Below are 17384 nucleotides of genomic sequence, written 5' to 3' on the forward strand. Positions count from 1 at the left end.
TCCTGCTGTAAAAGAGGGGAAAAGAAGTGGACATGAGCTCACCAAGAGAGTAAAACTTTTAAATGTTAAATACTTGCACATGATCATTAGATGGTCCGGGCAGGCAAGGGAGTGGACATTTCCTTCTTTTGTCTGAGGGTTGCATAGCCCTCTGCCATTGGTCTGGAAGCACTTCATTCTAGAGCAGAAATCCCCAGCCCTACTTCTTTCTCGTTGCCCCAGACTCAGTCAGCATAATAGGTATATCTACTGGAGAGGCTTTGTGAGGATTCCCCAGTATTTAAAAATAAGTGAATTGGAACCAAAGAGTAAATTTGCATAGCAGGTGGTAAATAAAACTCAGAAGTGCTTAGGATTTAGCCTCAAAGACAAGGCACCATGGTACAGTCAAACACATACAGGCTTGGCAAGAGAGAATTTCAAATCCCACCCTACCACTTAAGTTGTTGTCCTTGGTAATTTATTTAATCTCATTAAATCCATTTGGTCATCTGTTAAAAGTATAAAAGCATCTTCATGTAATAAATCTTTCAAGTTATTAGGATTGTAAGATTTATTAATGCCTGGCATACCTCTCACTAATAATTACTGCTCTTTTTTGTGTGTGTTCTTTGTTTTATTTTTGTTTTTGTTATTATTACTATTGTTATTATCATCCTAATATCACAAGTTACCCATAATATGATGGTTAACCTTCACATTATTTCTTGGTGTATAAAATGGGAAAAATAATATTTCCCTCAAGGTAGTTGTAAATAGTAAATGCACTAATATATGTAAAGCATCTAGAATAATGCCTGACCAACAGTTAAAAAATACAGCCTTTTTTCTTTCATTTTCTTGCTTATCCATTTTCACACATCCTTCCCTCTCATCTTTCTTGACAGAGAAGATTGAAGAGGCAGCTAATTACTGGCTAGACAGACACCATCACCATGTGAGATTTTATTTTCATGTTCCATTAACTAGAGACCCTCACAGATATTCAGAGAAAACTCATGTATAAAAAGTAAGAAGCCTATAGAGAGAGTGTTTTCTAGAAATTAGGTAAACATGTTATTTCTGGAAGGAAAAAACATAGTAGCAGCTGCTACACTCCAATTTGTTTGTTATCCTTCCTATTTCTGGCAGGGCTCACAGATGTGTATAGAATAGAAACTCCCACCTGTAGATAAAGTTATTTCTTTGTATAGGGAAATGTCAAGTCTTAGATGCAAGCGATCTCTTGTACATTTAACCAATATTATTGAGTGCCAGCCAACATTGTGTCAGGCAGTGATGGGTAAGATACACACCCCATCCTTAGCAAGTGTTTAAGTCTGATAAGAGAAAGACAGAATCAGTAAGCTTAGTTAACATCCATCACCTCACATAGTTATAATTTTTTTTTCTTGTGATGAGAACTTTGAAGATCACTCAGCAACTTTCAAATATACAATACAGTATTGTTAGCTATAGTCATCATGATATGCATTACATCCCCAGAACTTATTTATCTTGTAAATGTATCTTTTCACAAAGTTTTGCAGTGTTGTATCCACTTCCTCCTGTCAGGTGATGCCTTTAATTGGCCTTGGCAATCACAGCAACTCAATAATACTTTGTCAGTGGTCCCCAACCTTTTTGGCACCAGGAACCAGTGCTCCTATGAGAATTGAATGCCTGATGATCTGAGATGGAGCTGAGGTGGTGATGCTCACGCTGAGGAGCGGCTGCAAATACAGAGGAAGCTTCCCTCACTTGCCCGCTACTCACCTCCTGCTGTGCGGCCCAGTTCCCAACAGGCCAAAGACCGGTACCAATCTATGGCCCAGGGATTGGGGAACCCTGCTTTAAGTGGACATCATACACAGTTCTCTGTGTGGAAGCCCATCCTTTGGAGCAATCTTTCAGGGTATCCAAATACTCTCCCTCCACATTCATAAAAGAATGGCTTTCTGATGTGCTGCTCAGGCATGAATGTGCCCTCCAGCGCACATAAAAGAGCAAGGTGGAGAGAAACTATCCATCTTTCTATTTTGAGTTTTCTTTAGAGCCATAGGATTGTAGAATTGTCAGGGGTCTTAGAGGTCATTTTGTCTCAGCTCCCTATCTGACACATGAAGAGTCTCATCCAGAGAGTGGCACAACTTAACCCAACTCAGGAGTAAAACTAGGAGGAAAGCCCAGCAGTCCTGATGCTCAGGGCCGCGCATTGACCCAGTGTTCACACTCTCTCCTTGTGTCTATTTTCCTCCCCTTTGCTTTCCCCTTTCCGTAGGTATTTTATTGTTTTTGTATGGCCTGTGAGCCAAGAATGGTTTTCATTCTTCTTAAGCTTTGTTTAAAAAAAAGAAAAAAGATATATGCAACAGATTATACGGCCCACAAAGCCTAAAATATTTACTGTTTGGCTCTTTACATAAAAGTTTGTAAACGCCTAGCCCAAACAACAACAAATACATTCCTTTGGAAACTTGGTATCTCCTTTAGCTACTCAGAGTTCTAAGTGGTCAGATAATAAGATTCTGTGCCTCTCTAAGTTTTTTTCTCTCCATCTTCCTCTTTTTGGATAGGATACATTAATGAAACATAGTACCTCATAAACTTTCCTTTATCCATAATCTCTTTTCATCTAAGAACCTACAGAAATCATTATAGCAGTTACTACTATGTTCTTTAAACAGATGTGAAAATCAAAGCTCAGAGAAGTTATGTTCTGTGTCATATGTACAATACATAAGGAGCATAGCTGGGCTAGAACCCAGATGTTCAGATACCTTGTCCAGTGGTCTTTCAAGTTCAGCTGAATTTTCCATACTCCAGGAAGTAGAATGATGTATTAAGTGCTGCCGATGTTTTGTACTGGTCTGGAATGTTGTGTCCTTTTAGGCGAAAAATAGTGGAAAATGTATAAATTGCCTCAATATAAACTAATTGAGATACCTGAAACCCCAAAAGACTCTATTTCTCTTGTACTCTCACTCACTCATGCTGTCCGCAAAGGCAGTGGTTGGTTACAGGATCACACAGGAAACTTTTCTTCTGAGCAAAATTGAGGTGACTGATATTAGCCTTCATAACTCACTAGAGCAGCGGCCAACATTTTTGGCACCAGGGACCCGTGCTCCTATAAGAACCTAATGCCTGATGATCTGAGGTGGAGCTGAGGCGATGATGCTGCAAATACAGATGAAGCATCGCTTGCTGGTCCACTGCTCACCTCCTGCTGTGCTGCCCAGTTCCTAACAGGCCATGGACCAGTACCAGGCCACGCCCCGGGAGTTGGGGACCCTTGCACTAGAGCACAGCTCCAGTCTTTATTTTTCCCTGCTATCCTTTGGAATTTTTTTTTTTTTTTTCAACCCATAGGTTTGATAATGACTGTGAGTAAACCCTGCTATTTTGGAAACCTACTTCTGGGAATTGTAGGTGTGGACGTGAACCTGGCGTATATCCTCGAAGACGTGACTTATTACCAAGACTCTTTGGCTTCCTATACTTTTCTCATAGATGACAAAGGTAATCTGCTAAAAATTAATCATGGGAAAGAGAAATTTCTTTAACAACCTGAAAAAAATAATCTGTAGATATTCTGATACTAACAAATAAAGTAGAAAATGATAGTATTTATAAAAAAAAAAAAAACAGTGTGACTAGGACTACTATTTGTAGCAGAACATCACAGAGGCGGCAAAATGAATCTAAAAATTATGCATATGTTTCTATGTTGTGTTGAGGGATAGATAACATTTATAACATCGGGATATTAGGCTTGAGGATAGAATGACGTAGAAAGTGATCCTTTAGGTGGTTTTTGTTTGTTTTTGATCTATACTGTTATCTTTAGACTTATGGCGTTAAGATTCATATGATAGATTAGAACATTTTATTAAACGAAGACCAAATGACAAGTACCTCCAAAATATTCTTGAGTAGACAGATGCTTGATAATTTAAGACATCTTTCTACACTTAAAGAGTTTTATGCAAGAACACATAAAATAAGTTCAGTTTTTATTGGGCTGATCAGTTTCATACTGAGAAACTGAGTATTAGGCAGCTGTCTCAGAGTATCCCACATTTCAAACCAATGATAGGCACGTTTATTAGATTCAGTACTTACTTCTTACAACATGTTTCCCATAGCCTGTGTTTTTCTTTTCTTATTTCAGGGTATACACTTATGCACCCATCTCTTACCAGACCATATTTATTATCAGAACCCCCTCTTCATACTGACATCATTCATTATGAAAATATCCCAAAATTTGAATTGGTTCGGCAAAATATCCTAAGGTAAGACAAAAGTGAGGGTTGTAGTATTTTGTTTTTCTCTGAAAATAGGACCCTTCAAGGTCAGATATGAGTGTTTGTAATAGGATATAAAATAAGTGTAAATTATTTTAATGTTATCAAAAGTATACTCAGTGATTTTTTTTCCCTAAGAATAGTAGCCAAAAAATATTTACTTTGAGTAACAGGTAAAGTCTCTTAGAACTATCAAATTCTATGTAAATCAAATTCTGTGTTTACATTGGCTTTAATTGTAAAATCAGATGTATGTTATCTCATTTAAAGAAATACTCCTGTTATACCAAATTGAAAAATGATGGCAAAATAAAAGGTTAAGTTCAGGACCAACTCGACAGTATGCCAAAAAAATAGCTTGGCAAAGTAGTATCTATTCCAAGTGACAGCACAATCATATATAACGTTTTCTCTTGAAATAAAGAACAGATTGGATTTTTTCCAACCATGATACATTATTCTGGCAGATGGTAACCTTTAGAGAAACAGGTCTTTGTGTTCATTGGTTGTAAAGTAATGACTGAGTGATTTGAGATGACTTAGTTTCTGGAAAGAATTAGAATTGGGGGGGCAGGGGTAGAGAGAAAGGAATGTTTTCTAGTGCAGAACTGACATAATGCTTTTATAAAATTGAAAATCTCACATCTCTTTCAAAAGTGATGTGCTTCATTGCTTTTCAAAATCAGGAGGTGGTCATTGACTCACAGCTTCTTCCCAGCCTTTAATTAAGTGCTTAATTTTATCTTGTGCCTGAAAATATTTCATTCCGCTTGCCAATGCAGCCTCCCTCTGGGCAGCCAGATTATCGCAGTGCCTGTGAACTCATCCCTGTCCTGGCACATAAACAAGCTGAGAGAAACCGGGAAGGAGGCCTACAATGTCAGCTACGCCTGGAAGATGGTGAGTGAAAGGAAGTCACCTCTGCCTCAGCCTCTCAGGGTGCAGTGCTCTTCCTTATGCAGGAATTCTAGGGCACTTAGGTTGGATAATGTTACTGATTAGTTTTAAAGTGATTGGAAAAAGAGGAGATCCCACAGATGTTTTATCATTTTCCTTATAAAGTTAATCACTGTTCATGATGAATAAGTCAAGCCCTATAAAAGGATATAAAGTAGATAATAAACTATGTCCTACTCTCCCTCCTGCCTTTGACCTCCCATTCCCCGGAAATAGCCACTTCGATCAATTTCCAGGAAATTTTATTCACATATAAGTGTGTGTGTGTGTGTGTGTGTGTGTGTGTGTTTTCTATGTGCATGTACCTTTAATGGCTATGTGGTATTGCATTATATAGATGGACCAAATTTTCTTTAACAGTCACCTATTGATACACATTTAAGTTGTGTCCAGTTAGTTTTTGTCATTTTAAACTGAAGATTGTGGAAGTTAGGAATTAAACAGGAGATGTGAAAGTGTAAATGCTCTCTACTGATGTATTCCAAGGAAAATAAACTTGTAGATTAGCATTTCGATTATTCAGATTTACCACAAGCAGATTGGACATTTTCGCCATAACTTGCGGTATCCACCACAGCTTTCTTTTACTAGCCTTATTCAGGTAGTAGGCCATAAAGCATCAGAGAAATAGAACCGAACACATACTGTCCATATTCCTTATGTCTCTGTCCTTTACTCCATCTTGCAAGCATACAACAAATGTTGTGATGAGGCCCTTGATATTTTAATTGACCAAAAGAAGAGTGGACTTTCATTTTTATTGTTGAATTTTAATCATTAAATTTCAAATGCAGTCATACTTGAAATTCCCTTGAATGGCCGAATCTGGTATTTCACCTTTTGACTCCAAATGGATCTATTTAATCCTCCCTTTAAGAACTACTTATTGAACACTTAGTGTGAGCTTAGAAGAATAAAGAAGAATGATACTGTCTCTACCCTTATAGAGCATCCAGCCTAGTGGTGGATGCAGACAGTTAAAACAGCTCCATACAGTATCTGTGTCTGCACACAAATGATAGGAATCGGAAGTAGCGAGCATGGTCATAGGCCTGATTCTCCTCTGACCTTGTTTGGTTCTTAATGCGTCTTTTTGGCAATAGTGATTTCTACAATGGAAACAAAAGCAAAAAATAATAATAAATTAAACTTTTTGAAAAACATGTCTATAAGCTTAATTCTACCGGTATTTTATTGTTTGATAATACAGATTCGAGGAGAGTCAAAGTCTGTTTTGAAATTCTGAGTCAGCTCATTTTCAGGACTTATTTTTTTAGAATGATTGCACAATCTACCATTATTATTTTATATTTATACAATATTTAAATAAAGGCGAATTGCTTAATTTTCACATCAAGAAAGGGTTAGCCAGAAACCAGAATACATGATTGAGAAATACTTTTGTATTTGAAATTGGAGCTTGTTTACCACCAGTAAACAACTCAACTGATTGAAAGCAACTCAATTATATCCTGGCAAAATAACTGTCTTGCTATTTGTTGGCATTAAAAAAGAAAGGAAATGTAGCTGTTTTTAAGCTCTTCTTTGTACAGTAAATAAATCCAATGTTAACATTTTGGAAAGAAGTATTATCATATTAAGATAGTTTTTCTTCAGCGATACTGGTAAATTCTAGCCACTCTGCTTAGCCAAATTGGGTGTAATTAATCACTTCAAGTAGAAGTGTTAGTTTTCTCAGAGTTCCAAAATTGTCAAGAATATCACTATTGAGTGAGAAATTAAAGAGGTAATAAATAATGAGATTGAAGTTTAAAAGGCTGGCCTGGTTACCTAGCAGCAAGAGTAAATATTTTTAAGCTTTCTTTAGTAACTTTAAGGGGAGTAGGTACTCATCTTGTCCTCAAGAATAAGATGAATTCCCCTACTAAATATAATCCCAATAGATTTAGTTTATGCTGAGAATAATTGGTTAAACTGCTTAGCATCCATACATGTAGCAGATACTGATGGATTATTTCACTGAATTAATTTAAATATAATGTGAGGGATTATGTTAGGAGCATTAAGAGATTACTACACTGTCGCTGTGTAACCCACATCCATCTTTGAGCATTTGAGGAGGCTGCGTGCTGTGCGGGAAGGAAGTATTGACTATCAGAATGTATTACGATGTGCCTGTATTCTGCATCCATGGTTCACTTCAAAACATGAATCTCATGAGCGGTTGGTGAAAAAACCTCAGTCATGGAGAGCTTTCAGATGAGGACACAATAGAAAGACCTGTATTGAAATCTGTTTTCCTTTCTAGCTAAGAACAATTCGTAAACATAACTATTTTTAAAGTATTTTAGAGGCTTGGGGTAAATTTCTAAATTTATTTTTATGATTTAATTCCAGTCGACATACAATATTAGTTTCAGGTGTACAACATAGTGATTAGACATTTATATCACTTACAAAATGATCACTCTGATAAGCCTAGTTCTTAGGGTGAATTTTTATTTTTCTCATACATAATAGACCCAGTTATAAAATTATATTTCGGTCATTCTGGTAAAGTTTTTGTCTTTTGATTCCTTGGAACATGAACACAGGAAACAAACTGAAAAGATGACTATGTGAGATGAGAAGAGGGGAAATAGTAAATGCCACTTTGGAACACCCTGTCATTTTCTAATTTGGTGGTGGAGGAAGAGGATTAAATTTACTAATCTAATTGAATATCCTCGACAACAATACTTGAAAGCAATTCCCGGAAGATGCAAATTTCTCCTGTGTTTAAAAAGATTCTGCAACCATCCTCATAAACCCTAAATTATACTTTAACCTGCCTAGTTAAAAATGTCTTCTTGATCATTAAGTAAATCTTTTTAGCTGCTTTAGTTCTGCCTTAACTGGATATCACTCTTCAGTTATTTACAAGCCATCTTTTAAACAGACTCTGTCCATTTCTTAATGTGAGCGACTTAAGAAGTTTGACTCTCTTGTATTTTTAACTCAGAGAGCTAAAACTAAGTAGCTTCACTTGGCTTTTAATACTTTAGTGGACATCTTTCCTACCTAGTAGGAGCAAAGTGAATTTGAAAGTACTCCTGTTTCCATGTATGAGCTTAATAAATTAGGCTAAGCTACAGCACATTGCCTACTCTGGTCTGAAATGACAAGTCAAGCAGACTTTGCTGGGGAGCCACAGGGTTTGTACTTGTCACGAGTTAGAGATCCTGCTCACCTCCAATCAAGAAAAGAGAAAGTCGGAAATAGAATGAATAAATCAGATTCTATATGAGCTATTTATATGAATTCATAATTAGCTTTTAAAATAGGCAGTTCTTGGAACACTGATTGCAAAACCAACTATGTATTTTAACATGCATTTCAAACTCAAATAGAAATAAGGGTTGTATTCTCCTGCCTTGTTCCAGCTTGTATCCATTAGCTTAAATAAGCAAAAGAGGACCAGGATCCCTGTTTCAAAGATTTTCTAATCCTTTCATCAGCTCCATGGTTTTTTTTGTTATATACATTAATTTTCTTCTGTCATAAAGGAAAATATCAAATGTAACCTTTTGTCAGAGATATTGTCTCTCACCCCATCTTCATGTCTTTCATACACTCATCAGATATTTTTCTATATGGAATGAAGAAGATAGAGATAGCAAAGTCACTATTCCCAGGAACCTTCATTTTCTCTATTTGAAATTCTTTATTGATTTTTCCAGGTACAAGACACTTCCTTTATTCTCTGTATCGTGGTGATACAACCGGAAATACCTGTCAAACAACTGAAGAACCTCAACACTGTCTCCAGCAGCAAGCTGCTATACCACCGGCTGGACCTTTTAGGCCAGCCTAGTGCTTGTCTCCACTTCAAACAGCTGGCTACTCTAGGTAAAGCACTTAATTTCTCAGTTTCTTTTGTGGTCCTACTAATAGCAGCTCACTGTAAATATCAGTTTGAATTAAAAAAAAAAGAGAGAAAGAGAGATGTTGAATGTCTGCAATGAGAGTTTGGGGAGACAAATGTGAAAACAATTTGCTGCCTTGACTGGGATCAGTTCTCCTGCAGACACTGAAATAAGGATTTGTGTGTTGATGATTTATTAAGGATGGGCTCTCAGAAGAAACCATTGAGGAGGTGTAATGTAAACAGGGTAAGGAAGGAGGAGAAAGCAAGCAAGAGTTTAATTTAGGGTGAAGTTCCAGCCTCAGCCTAATCCCATAGGAGGGCTTTAGAGTGTAAAGTTTGCCCAGAGTTAGCCCAGACTCAAGAAAGGTGTTGGACTTTCATATTCCTTAGTCACCTTTCGGCTAGTGCTAGGGACAGGTTTTATTTAGTAGACCAAAGAGTCGCAGGTCAAACACATGGACATAAGGATAAGGGAATACAGGAATTTGGGGGTAATACAGGGTGGGAGGTGGAGAAATAGTAAGTAAAAGGGGTCCCAGGGTAGCACACCTATATATCTATATAGCATATCCGTTTCTACCACAGGCTCCCTGTCTTTAAAACAGCTTAGGAGATAGGCAAATAATTCAAAGAAAGCAAAAGGAAACTGACATTTATTATGAACCAGGTATTGTACACTCATCATCTGAATTGACCTATTATAGTTGAGGATGTTGGAGTTTAGAGGAAAAATACATCCTGTCCCAAGGTGACACGGAAAGCAACAAGGCTGAGACATGACTCATGCCCCTCCCATGCCATGATGCCACCTTTTGTATTACATGCTGCCATGTGCCAGGCTCAGATAGTCATTCATGGTGTATGTTGTAGATACACCACAGTATAGTCACAGTATTGTAAAACAGGTCTTCTCTTTTTCACTCTTGAGAATACTTAGGGTTCAAAAAAGTGAATCACTAAGAATCGTTAGACACCTGGCAAACTGAGAAACATGGGCACAGGTAGGAAGAGGATCAAGGATAGAAGTTATCCTGTCTCCAGATTCTGAATGCGAGCACTTGTGTTTTAGTTTCTCATTTAAATTCCCTCCTGTATAGTTTCTTTGTGGATATGAGATTAGCAGAGCAGGCCAGACTCAGTAGTCTCTTCTAGGACACATTCCAGCAGCGTAGACAACTTGGATGGGGCCAGAGATGTCAATTAAAAAAAGGTTGGAGTTTATATTTGCTTATTTGTTTTAATTTAGGTTTGGGTGGGGGGGGTTGTCTTTTATACAGGAGAGTATATATGCCCTTTAATTCACATTTTTTAAGAAATGCTTTCCAAAAAGCTAAAATATGCCTGATTCTCTTAAGTGCTACCGGAAAAGCTAAAAACTACTGGTGAATTTGAGGTCACTGTTTTGAAAGTTGAGACAGTGAAGTACAATAGTTTTTCTAGATGAAAAAAAAGCTCAAGCCTAGATTTTTTATTTCCTTTGGATAATCCGCCATAGCTACACTGTCCATTATGGTAGCCACCAGCCACATGTAGCTATTGAATACTTGGAATGTGGCTAGTCCAAATTGAAATTTGCTATAAATATAAAATACTTAATTTTTATATTGATTACATGTTAAAGTGATAATGTTTTTGGATATACTGGATTCCATAAGATATACTAGTAAAATTAACCTATTTGTTTTTACTTTTCTTAAATGAGGGTATTAGAAAATCTTATATTACATTTAGGAATTCCATTGTATTTCAGTTGCACAGTGCTATCTAATAGAGATGCTCAGAAAACGTAGAGTTTTATCAACTCAAATACCTTACATAGAACTAATGGACTGATCCTGCGTCACACAGATAGGCTTTAGGCCAGTGTCCGATTTTCACTGGGCATGCTTTCCACTATACCACCCAGCTTCATCTTGGAAGGAGAACCTGCCCCCACACCCCCAAACAATGTGGGCGGATCATCGAGGGCAGTTTAGTATCAGTTGGTAATGAAAGTGAAACAAGATCATTAAATATAATAAAAAGGGTATGGCAGATAAGTGGTTTCCATCTAATTTCATTGATGCAATTTTGAGGCAAGGCGTTGTATATCGACACTCCCTTCAAGGGAGGTGAGGAGAGGGACATTGTCTTTCTTGATATACAGAGAAGCAAAGAGGAATTTTTTAGAGTATATCATCCATTGCGATTAAGTATATATGTGTGGTTCGTTCTCTCCCTCATTTCGTCTTACTGCAGCAGCCTTTTCTAAAATGCCCAGTCTCTGACACTACAAAAAAGGCCCACTCCCCAAGGTATCTTTCATACTCTTACCTCTGGACCTACTCTTTTATTCTTGAAATATATGTTGCCTTTTGACATTTCTTATATTATTATACTATGTTTATATTGTTTCTCTTCCTCTCCCCCTCTCCCCTTCCCCCTCTCCCTTTCCCTTCTTCCCTCTCTGCTTCCCTCCCTCCCTCACTCTCATTCCTTCACTTGAGATTCCTGTTATCTGAGTAGTCTAAGACAGGGGTCCCCAACCCCTGGGCTGTGGACCGGAACAGAACTGGCCTGGCAGCGGGGAGGGGGGATGTGGCGGGCAGGCGGGCAGGTGAGCAAAGCTTCATCTGTATTTGCAGCCGCTCCCCAGCACTAGCATCACCGCCTCAGCTCCACCTCAGATCATCAGACATTATATTCTCATAGGAGCACTGGTCCCTGGTGCCAAAAAGGTTGGGGACTGCTGGTCTAAGGAACTTCAAGCATTAACTAGTCATGGTCTAGTTGAATACCAAAGTCCCACAGTACAGCACTCAGGCCAGTAACTGTCTCCTTATTGGGAACCGTTCCCACTTTATTACCCTGCTTCATCTCAGGGTGTAGCACCTGGCAAAATCAAACAGTCTTCTCTGGAGGAAGATATTCCATCCTGTTAGGTTGAAACTAATCCTATAAAATTATTTTTTAAGTACAATGTCAGCACAGTCAGAGATAACCAGGCCACAAGGAAACAAGACACCATGAGTGAGAACTACAAAAGGAGTAGAAAAAGACCCACAGGTTTAAATAAGATAGGACAATGATAATGCTTTCTTAAGCTGTTAAAAATATAAGGCTGAACATAGAAAATTTCAAAGCCAAAGATATAGTATTCATGTTTCATCATGTTATTCACTGGGAGGATTTTTTTCTTAAATAGAGAACTGGGCTCTTCTTCTTAGATAGGGCCAACAATTAAATATATATAAGTAACTACTGTATTTCCACAAGCTTTCATTTATGCCAAGTTTGGCTATTCCAAACTTGGCATAAATGAAAGCCACATTCTCCCCCTTCAGGGAGCTTACAGTCATGAGTGAACCAGAAGAGATACATGGGGCGCCCCATCTGTGAGAATAATTTTTAAATTCAATTTTCAGTTGGCTCTAATATTCCATTTTCCTTCTTCCTAGATAATAATACTAATATGAACAATAGTAGTTAATACTTACAGCGCTTGCCACATGCCAAGCACTGTTCTACATGCTTTACATTTGTTAACTCGTTTGCTTTACATATATTAACTGATATAATTCTTACCATAACTCTATTACATAATTATTTCCTCCACTTTGCAGATGATAAAAACATTATATTGTAACTTGCTGAACATCACACAGCTAGGAAACAGTGGAGCCCATTTCAACCCAGTCTGGCTCCATGTCATATGCTGCCTCCTTGATCCTAATAAATATATTATGTGTAGGCCTAAGGTATTGTGAACCTTTGCTAATTCAGGCACTTATATATATTTGTGCATGTATCTCTTCTGGTTCACTCATGACTGTAAGCTCCCTGAAGGGGGAGAATGTGGCTTTTTTTCTTTTTAACTCAATATCAAGTTCCTTGCTTTCCATATGGGAGACTTTAAGCCACCACAGCTGGCAGATTGGCAGACCTTTAGTGATGCTTTTGTCTGGGCCTGAGATGAAGTCTGTGTTCTTCAGTCCTGCTTTGTTTGCTTCTCTTTCAGAAAGTCCAACCGTCATGCTGTCTGCTGGCAGCTTTTCCTCCCCCTATGAACACCTCAGCCAGCCAGAGACAAAGCGCATGGTGGAACACTACACAGCCTATCTCAGTGACAACACCCGCCTCATTGCTAACCCAGGGCTCAAAGTAAGTGCTGGCATGAGGCCCCATTTCTGGTGTGCCCCTAAACAGGCCTGGGAGAGGGTGCTGGTAGTGAATCTTTGAAATGGGAATCCCGGCTCTGGATCTGTGCCTCTCAGCTGGAGAGCCAGAGAGGCAGTGTATGTGGGCCAGTGGGAGCTGGTGGGTGATGACCCTTCTGTTGGATTAAGAAGTCCTATGTGCTAGATTAAGAATCTCTTTCAGGCTTTAGATGTACTAGGGATTTTCTAGGTGGGGGATATGATTTAGAGCCCAATGAAACTTTCCCAGCTCCATTTTTCCCAGGGGAAAGAAGTGCCCCTACTGTCTATTGAGATAAATATGATGAAGTTTAAGGAGAAGAGATTTAGCTGTGTGCGCGTGCGTGTGCGTGTTTGTGTGTGATGCTTTACAATAGGATCTTGCCTCTTAAACTCAAAAGGCCTAACTGGGATGAACAGTTGAGTAAATCACACATTCACACATCCACTGACTATATTTCAGTAAGCTTTTGTTTTCACCAAGTTTGGCTGTATCCATCTGCTGTGGAAAGATTTTTAAGAAGTAATTGGGCTTGGCTTCTCTGCAAGAGAGCTTTGGGAAGCCCTGCCAGCAGTCCACTCTCTTTTCATGTGAGTCTTAAAGGATCCCTGCTATGTCTTCCTTTGTTTCCAAGTTCTCTGTCAGAAATGAAGTAATGGCTACCAGCCACGTCACAGATGAATGGATGACACAAATGGAAATGAGTAGCCTGAACACTTACATTGTCCGCCGTTACATAGCAACACCCAATGGCGTCCTCAGAATTTATCCTGGTTCCCTCATGGACAAAGCATTTGATCCCACTAGGAGACAATGGTGAGTTTTAGGAGCTCGCATTATCAAAGGTTCCCCCCAAATCCTGAAGAGACATGATAAGTATATATACAATAAAGCGTCACATTAAAGAAGATACTTTCAATGGCAATGAAAACATGTTTTTGAATAGTTTTGTTTTTTTTTTAATGTATTAACAGCTTTGTGGGTTTTCTCTGTATATAATGTTTTTATCTCTTCATTGAAATTTTGAGACTGAAATGCTTTATGCTTGGCCATTTCAATTCCTGGTGGTTTTCTTGATTCCTGCCTTGTATGCAATGTGTCTATAGTGGGTACAGTTAATGTCACACTGCACATGGTTATGGCATCAAATTACTGCTCATGCATGACCTATGAAAAATGAACATGTACAAGTTCAAAAACATTTTTACTTCTGTGCTTTCTTCTTACTCTGATTTTCAAAAACAAGCGCTAATCCGATGGTAGAATGGGGGATGACTTGGGCGTAAAAATAGAATTTCTAGTCTTGTGCTGCTTGGTAACTAAATCACTAATGAGTTGGCTATTATTTTTGCTGCCTGTTCCTTCACCCTCACCAATCCAGGGCACATTTTTATTTGCCGAGTTGTATTTATTTCTACTTCATTCATTATTTTAGTCTGTAAAACGTCTATACTATAGATCTAATTAAAAGCTCAGATATATACTGAGTTTAGTATCTCTTTTAAAAGAGAATTTTAGATTTTGTTGACCTCTTATGTCGATACTACGGTCAGACATAAAAGATAGGAATCCTTTTGAATTTTAATGTAACAGGCACAATTTGTGATAAATATTTTTTAGAGTTACAAGCTCACTTTTCTTTGAAACTTAGAGTTTTTTTCATACCCTAAAATAACATGACTTTCTTTGGTCTACATTAGGTATCTCCATGCCGTAGCTAATCCAGGTTTGATTTCTTTGACTGGCCCATACTTAGATGTTGGAGGAGCTGGCTATGTGGTGACCATCAGTCATACAATTCATTCATCCAGGTAATATTTAATTAATTTTATTTATTTCTTGAACACAGCAAGAATATTTTGAAAATTTGAATAGAATAGGAAACACTAAAGATTAATGGCAAAAGCATGACCTCTGAAATGAGGCAAGCTGGGGTTCGAATATCTTATCTAGCCATGTCTTCTTGGGTTCCCTATGCTTCCAACAGCTGTAAAATGGGGATAATACTGCCTCACAAGGTTATATCATGGTTAAGTTGATGAAAAGCTCTTAGCCCTATTCTTGGCAGCCATGATGAGTATGAAGAAGGAAAAGAAAAATGTTCGATTTAGTACAGCAGTTTGTAGAAATGCCAGTCTTAAACCAAGCAAAGAAATAACAATAGGAACCTGACAGTTATCATTACTAGAGAGTGTTCTCCAAAGGAAAGGAGCATTTTTAGTGAAGGAAAAAAAGTATTGAGACATCAAATTTATTACTTCTTGTATTTGGGTCTAAATCTTTAGAATTATATAGGAATTTGTTATTTTTACTTTGTCCTTGTACTGCTTCTTGAAAAATAAAAAGGCATTTTGAAAATTGATTTTCCAGGAGTGCTGTAAAATGTAGGTATCACTGTAAATATATTTAGAGTGCTTTATGTTTCCTGCTTTTGAGGTTTCAGTATTTAAGCTACAAATGTCAGTGAAATGTTGGGTGGAGAGGCAAGTAAAACACGTTGAACACATTTTAATCCCTTCATTATACAAATAGCTGTTTTTCCCTAGCAACCAAGAAAGATCATATTTTGATTGGTACCTGTAATGATGCCTTAAAATTTATGGAAGACAGATTTTCTTGCTTAACTTTATGCTTTTCTCTGGTGCTCATTATATATCAATGATTGACATTCAGTAGAATTCCTCTAACGCAGGTTCATTGGGTGTAAGAATTGGGAAGCAGTACTGTGTGGAATTTCAATCATGACCTGTGTCTCCATGGAAAGCAGGCCCTGCCACCAGCCAAATGTTGATTCCTTTGCGGGGGACTGTATCTGTTTGGCTCTGTCAGCTGCTCCCAGAATATAATATTTCTCATATAAACAAGTAAACAATCATTTAGAACACATTTTTTTCAGTGTTTTTATTAACAGACCATCTGTCAGGCATACGCTTACTACTTTCTGAATAGCAAGATTTGTCATCCCTTCTACATACTTTAATCTGTTTAGGAAAAGTAAACAAAGGTGGTTTCTTTGTGGAGACAGCAGTCACCTTGGTTCTTTAATGACAATGAAATGGGCTAGAATGGGTTCTTAAAGATATTGTTGGGACTCAAGGAGAAAATGGCAACCCATGTGTGTCTTACTTAAGTCTCTGGCATTGTATCAGGCTTCTTCCACCTGGCCACTCATTATCAAGAGCTATTAGCTTTTTTCTTCTATACGATATTCTTTTGGTTGGGGGCGGGGGCCAGGTTGCCACAGGGAGATGCAGATTTGTATGCTCATATATGTATGTACATATACATGTTTTTGTTGGAATTTGGAAGAGTGAAAGAATTTTCATTTAGTTTATTTATAAACATTCGTGATGTCAGTCCAAATGAAACATGATGGAAATATGGGCTTTCAAATTACAATTTCCTTATTCGGTTAGTTTTTATAGTGTGTTTAACCTATACAAGTTTAGTTATTTGAGTTTAACCAAGAGTTAAATGGCCATTTAAACTCTGGATTCTGTCCACTAACCATTCAGTGAGACCATATTCCAGGAAGAAGCACCTGCTCTTTCCTTGACCAATATACAGCCCCATGTACTTGATCATTTGAACAGTTTCCTTAGCTGAGCATACTTCTATTATTAAAGCCATGTATTTTTCATTCAACACAGTTTAGAACACAAGTCAACCACCACTTCTGGTTCTCAACCAAAGCAACTGTAGCTTTAATGGATATATTGATAGATGGGCTCTGCAAAGGCAATTTTTTTCAAATAATCATTAGTGAGTTTGGTCTTGTGCACCAGCTTGAGAACCTAACCTCCTCCTACGATGTGATTCCACTCTGAAAAAGTAGATTTGGCATTTACTGTTTGTATGACTAGAGACAAGTTACTTTTTGCCTTGGTTTTCTTACCTATGAAAGAAGGATATTAGGATCTATCTCAAGTGATTATTTAAGAATTATGTTAAATAATATATATATATATATATGAAGCTCTTATTAGGACATTGCCTGGAACATAAGGGCTCAATAAATGTTATATACTTTTATTATTATTAAGTTCCATGACCTCTCTTAGCATCATATGTTCAGCAAAAGTAATAATTCCCAT

At 37.7% G+C, this 17384-nt stretch overlaps 1 protein-coding gene across 1 annotated transcript in view; it reads left to right on the top strand.

Annotated features, from left to right (window-relative positions):
- Positions 1-17384, top strand: part of CACHD1 (cache domain containing 1) — a 198476-nt gene that overhangs the window by 158675 nt on the left and 22417 nt on the right. Inside the window, exons 10-16 of the mRNA XM_039838488.1 lie at positions 3352-3501; positions 4154-4277; positions 5072-5189; positions 8927-9095; positions 13112-13254; positions 13925-14106; positions 14991-15101. Coding sequence (XP_039694422.1) covers positions 3352-3501; positions 4154-4277; positions 5072-5189; positions 8927-9095; positions 13112-13254; positions 13925-14106; positions 14991-15101 — 997 coding nt within the window. The remainder of the gene's footprint in view (positions 1-3351; positions 3502-4153; positions 4278-5071; positions 5190-8926; positions 9096-13111; positions 13255-13924; positions 14107-14990; positions 15102-17384) is intronic.

The sequence above is a fragment of the Pteropus medius genome, unplaced genomic scaffold (genome assembly GCF_902729225.1).
Source record: "Pteropus medius unplaced genomic scaffold, Ma_sr-lr_union100, whole genome shotgun sequence".
NCBI lineage: Eukaryota > Metazoa > Chordata > Mammalia > Chiroptera > Pteropodidae > Pteropus > Pteropus medius.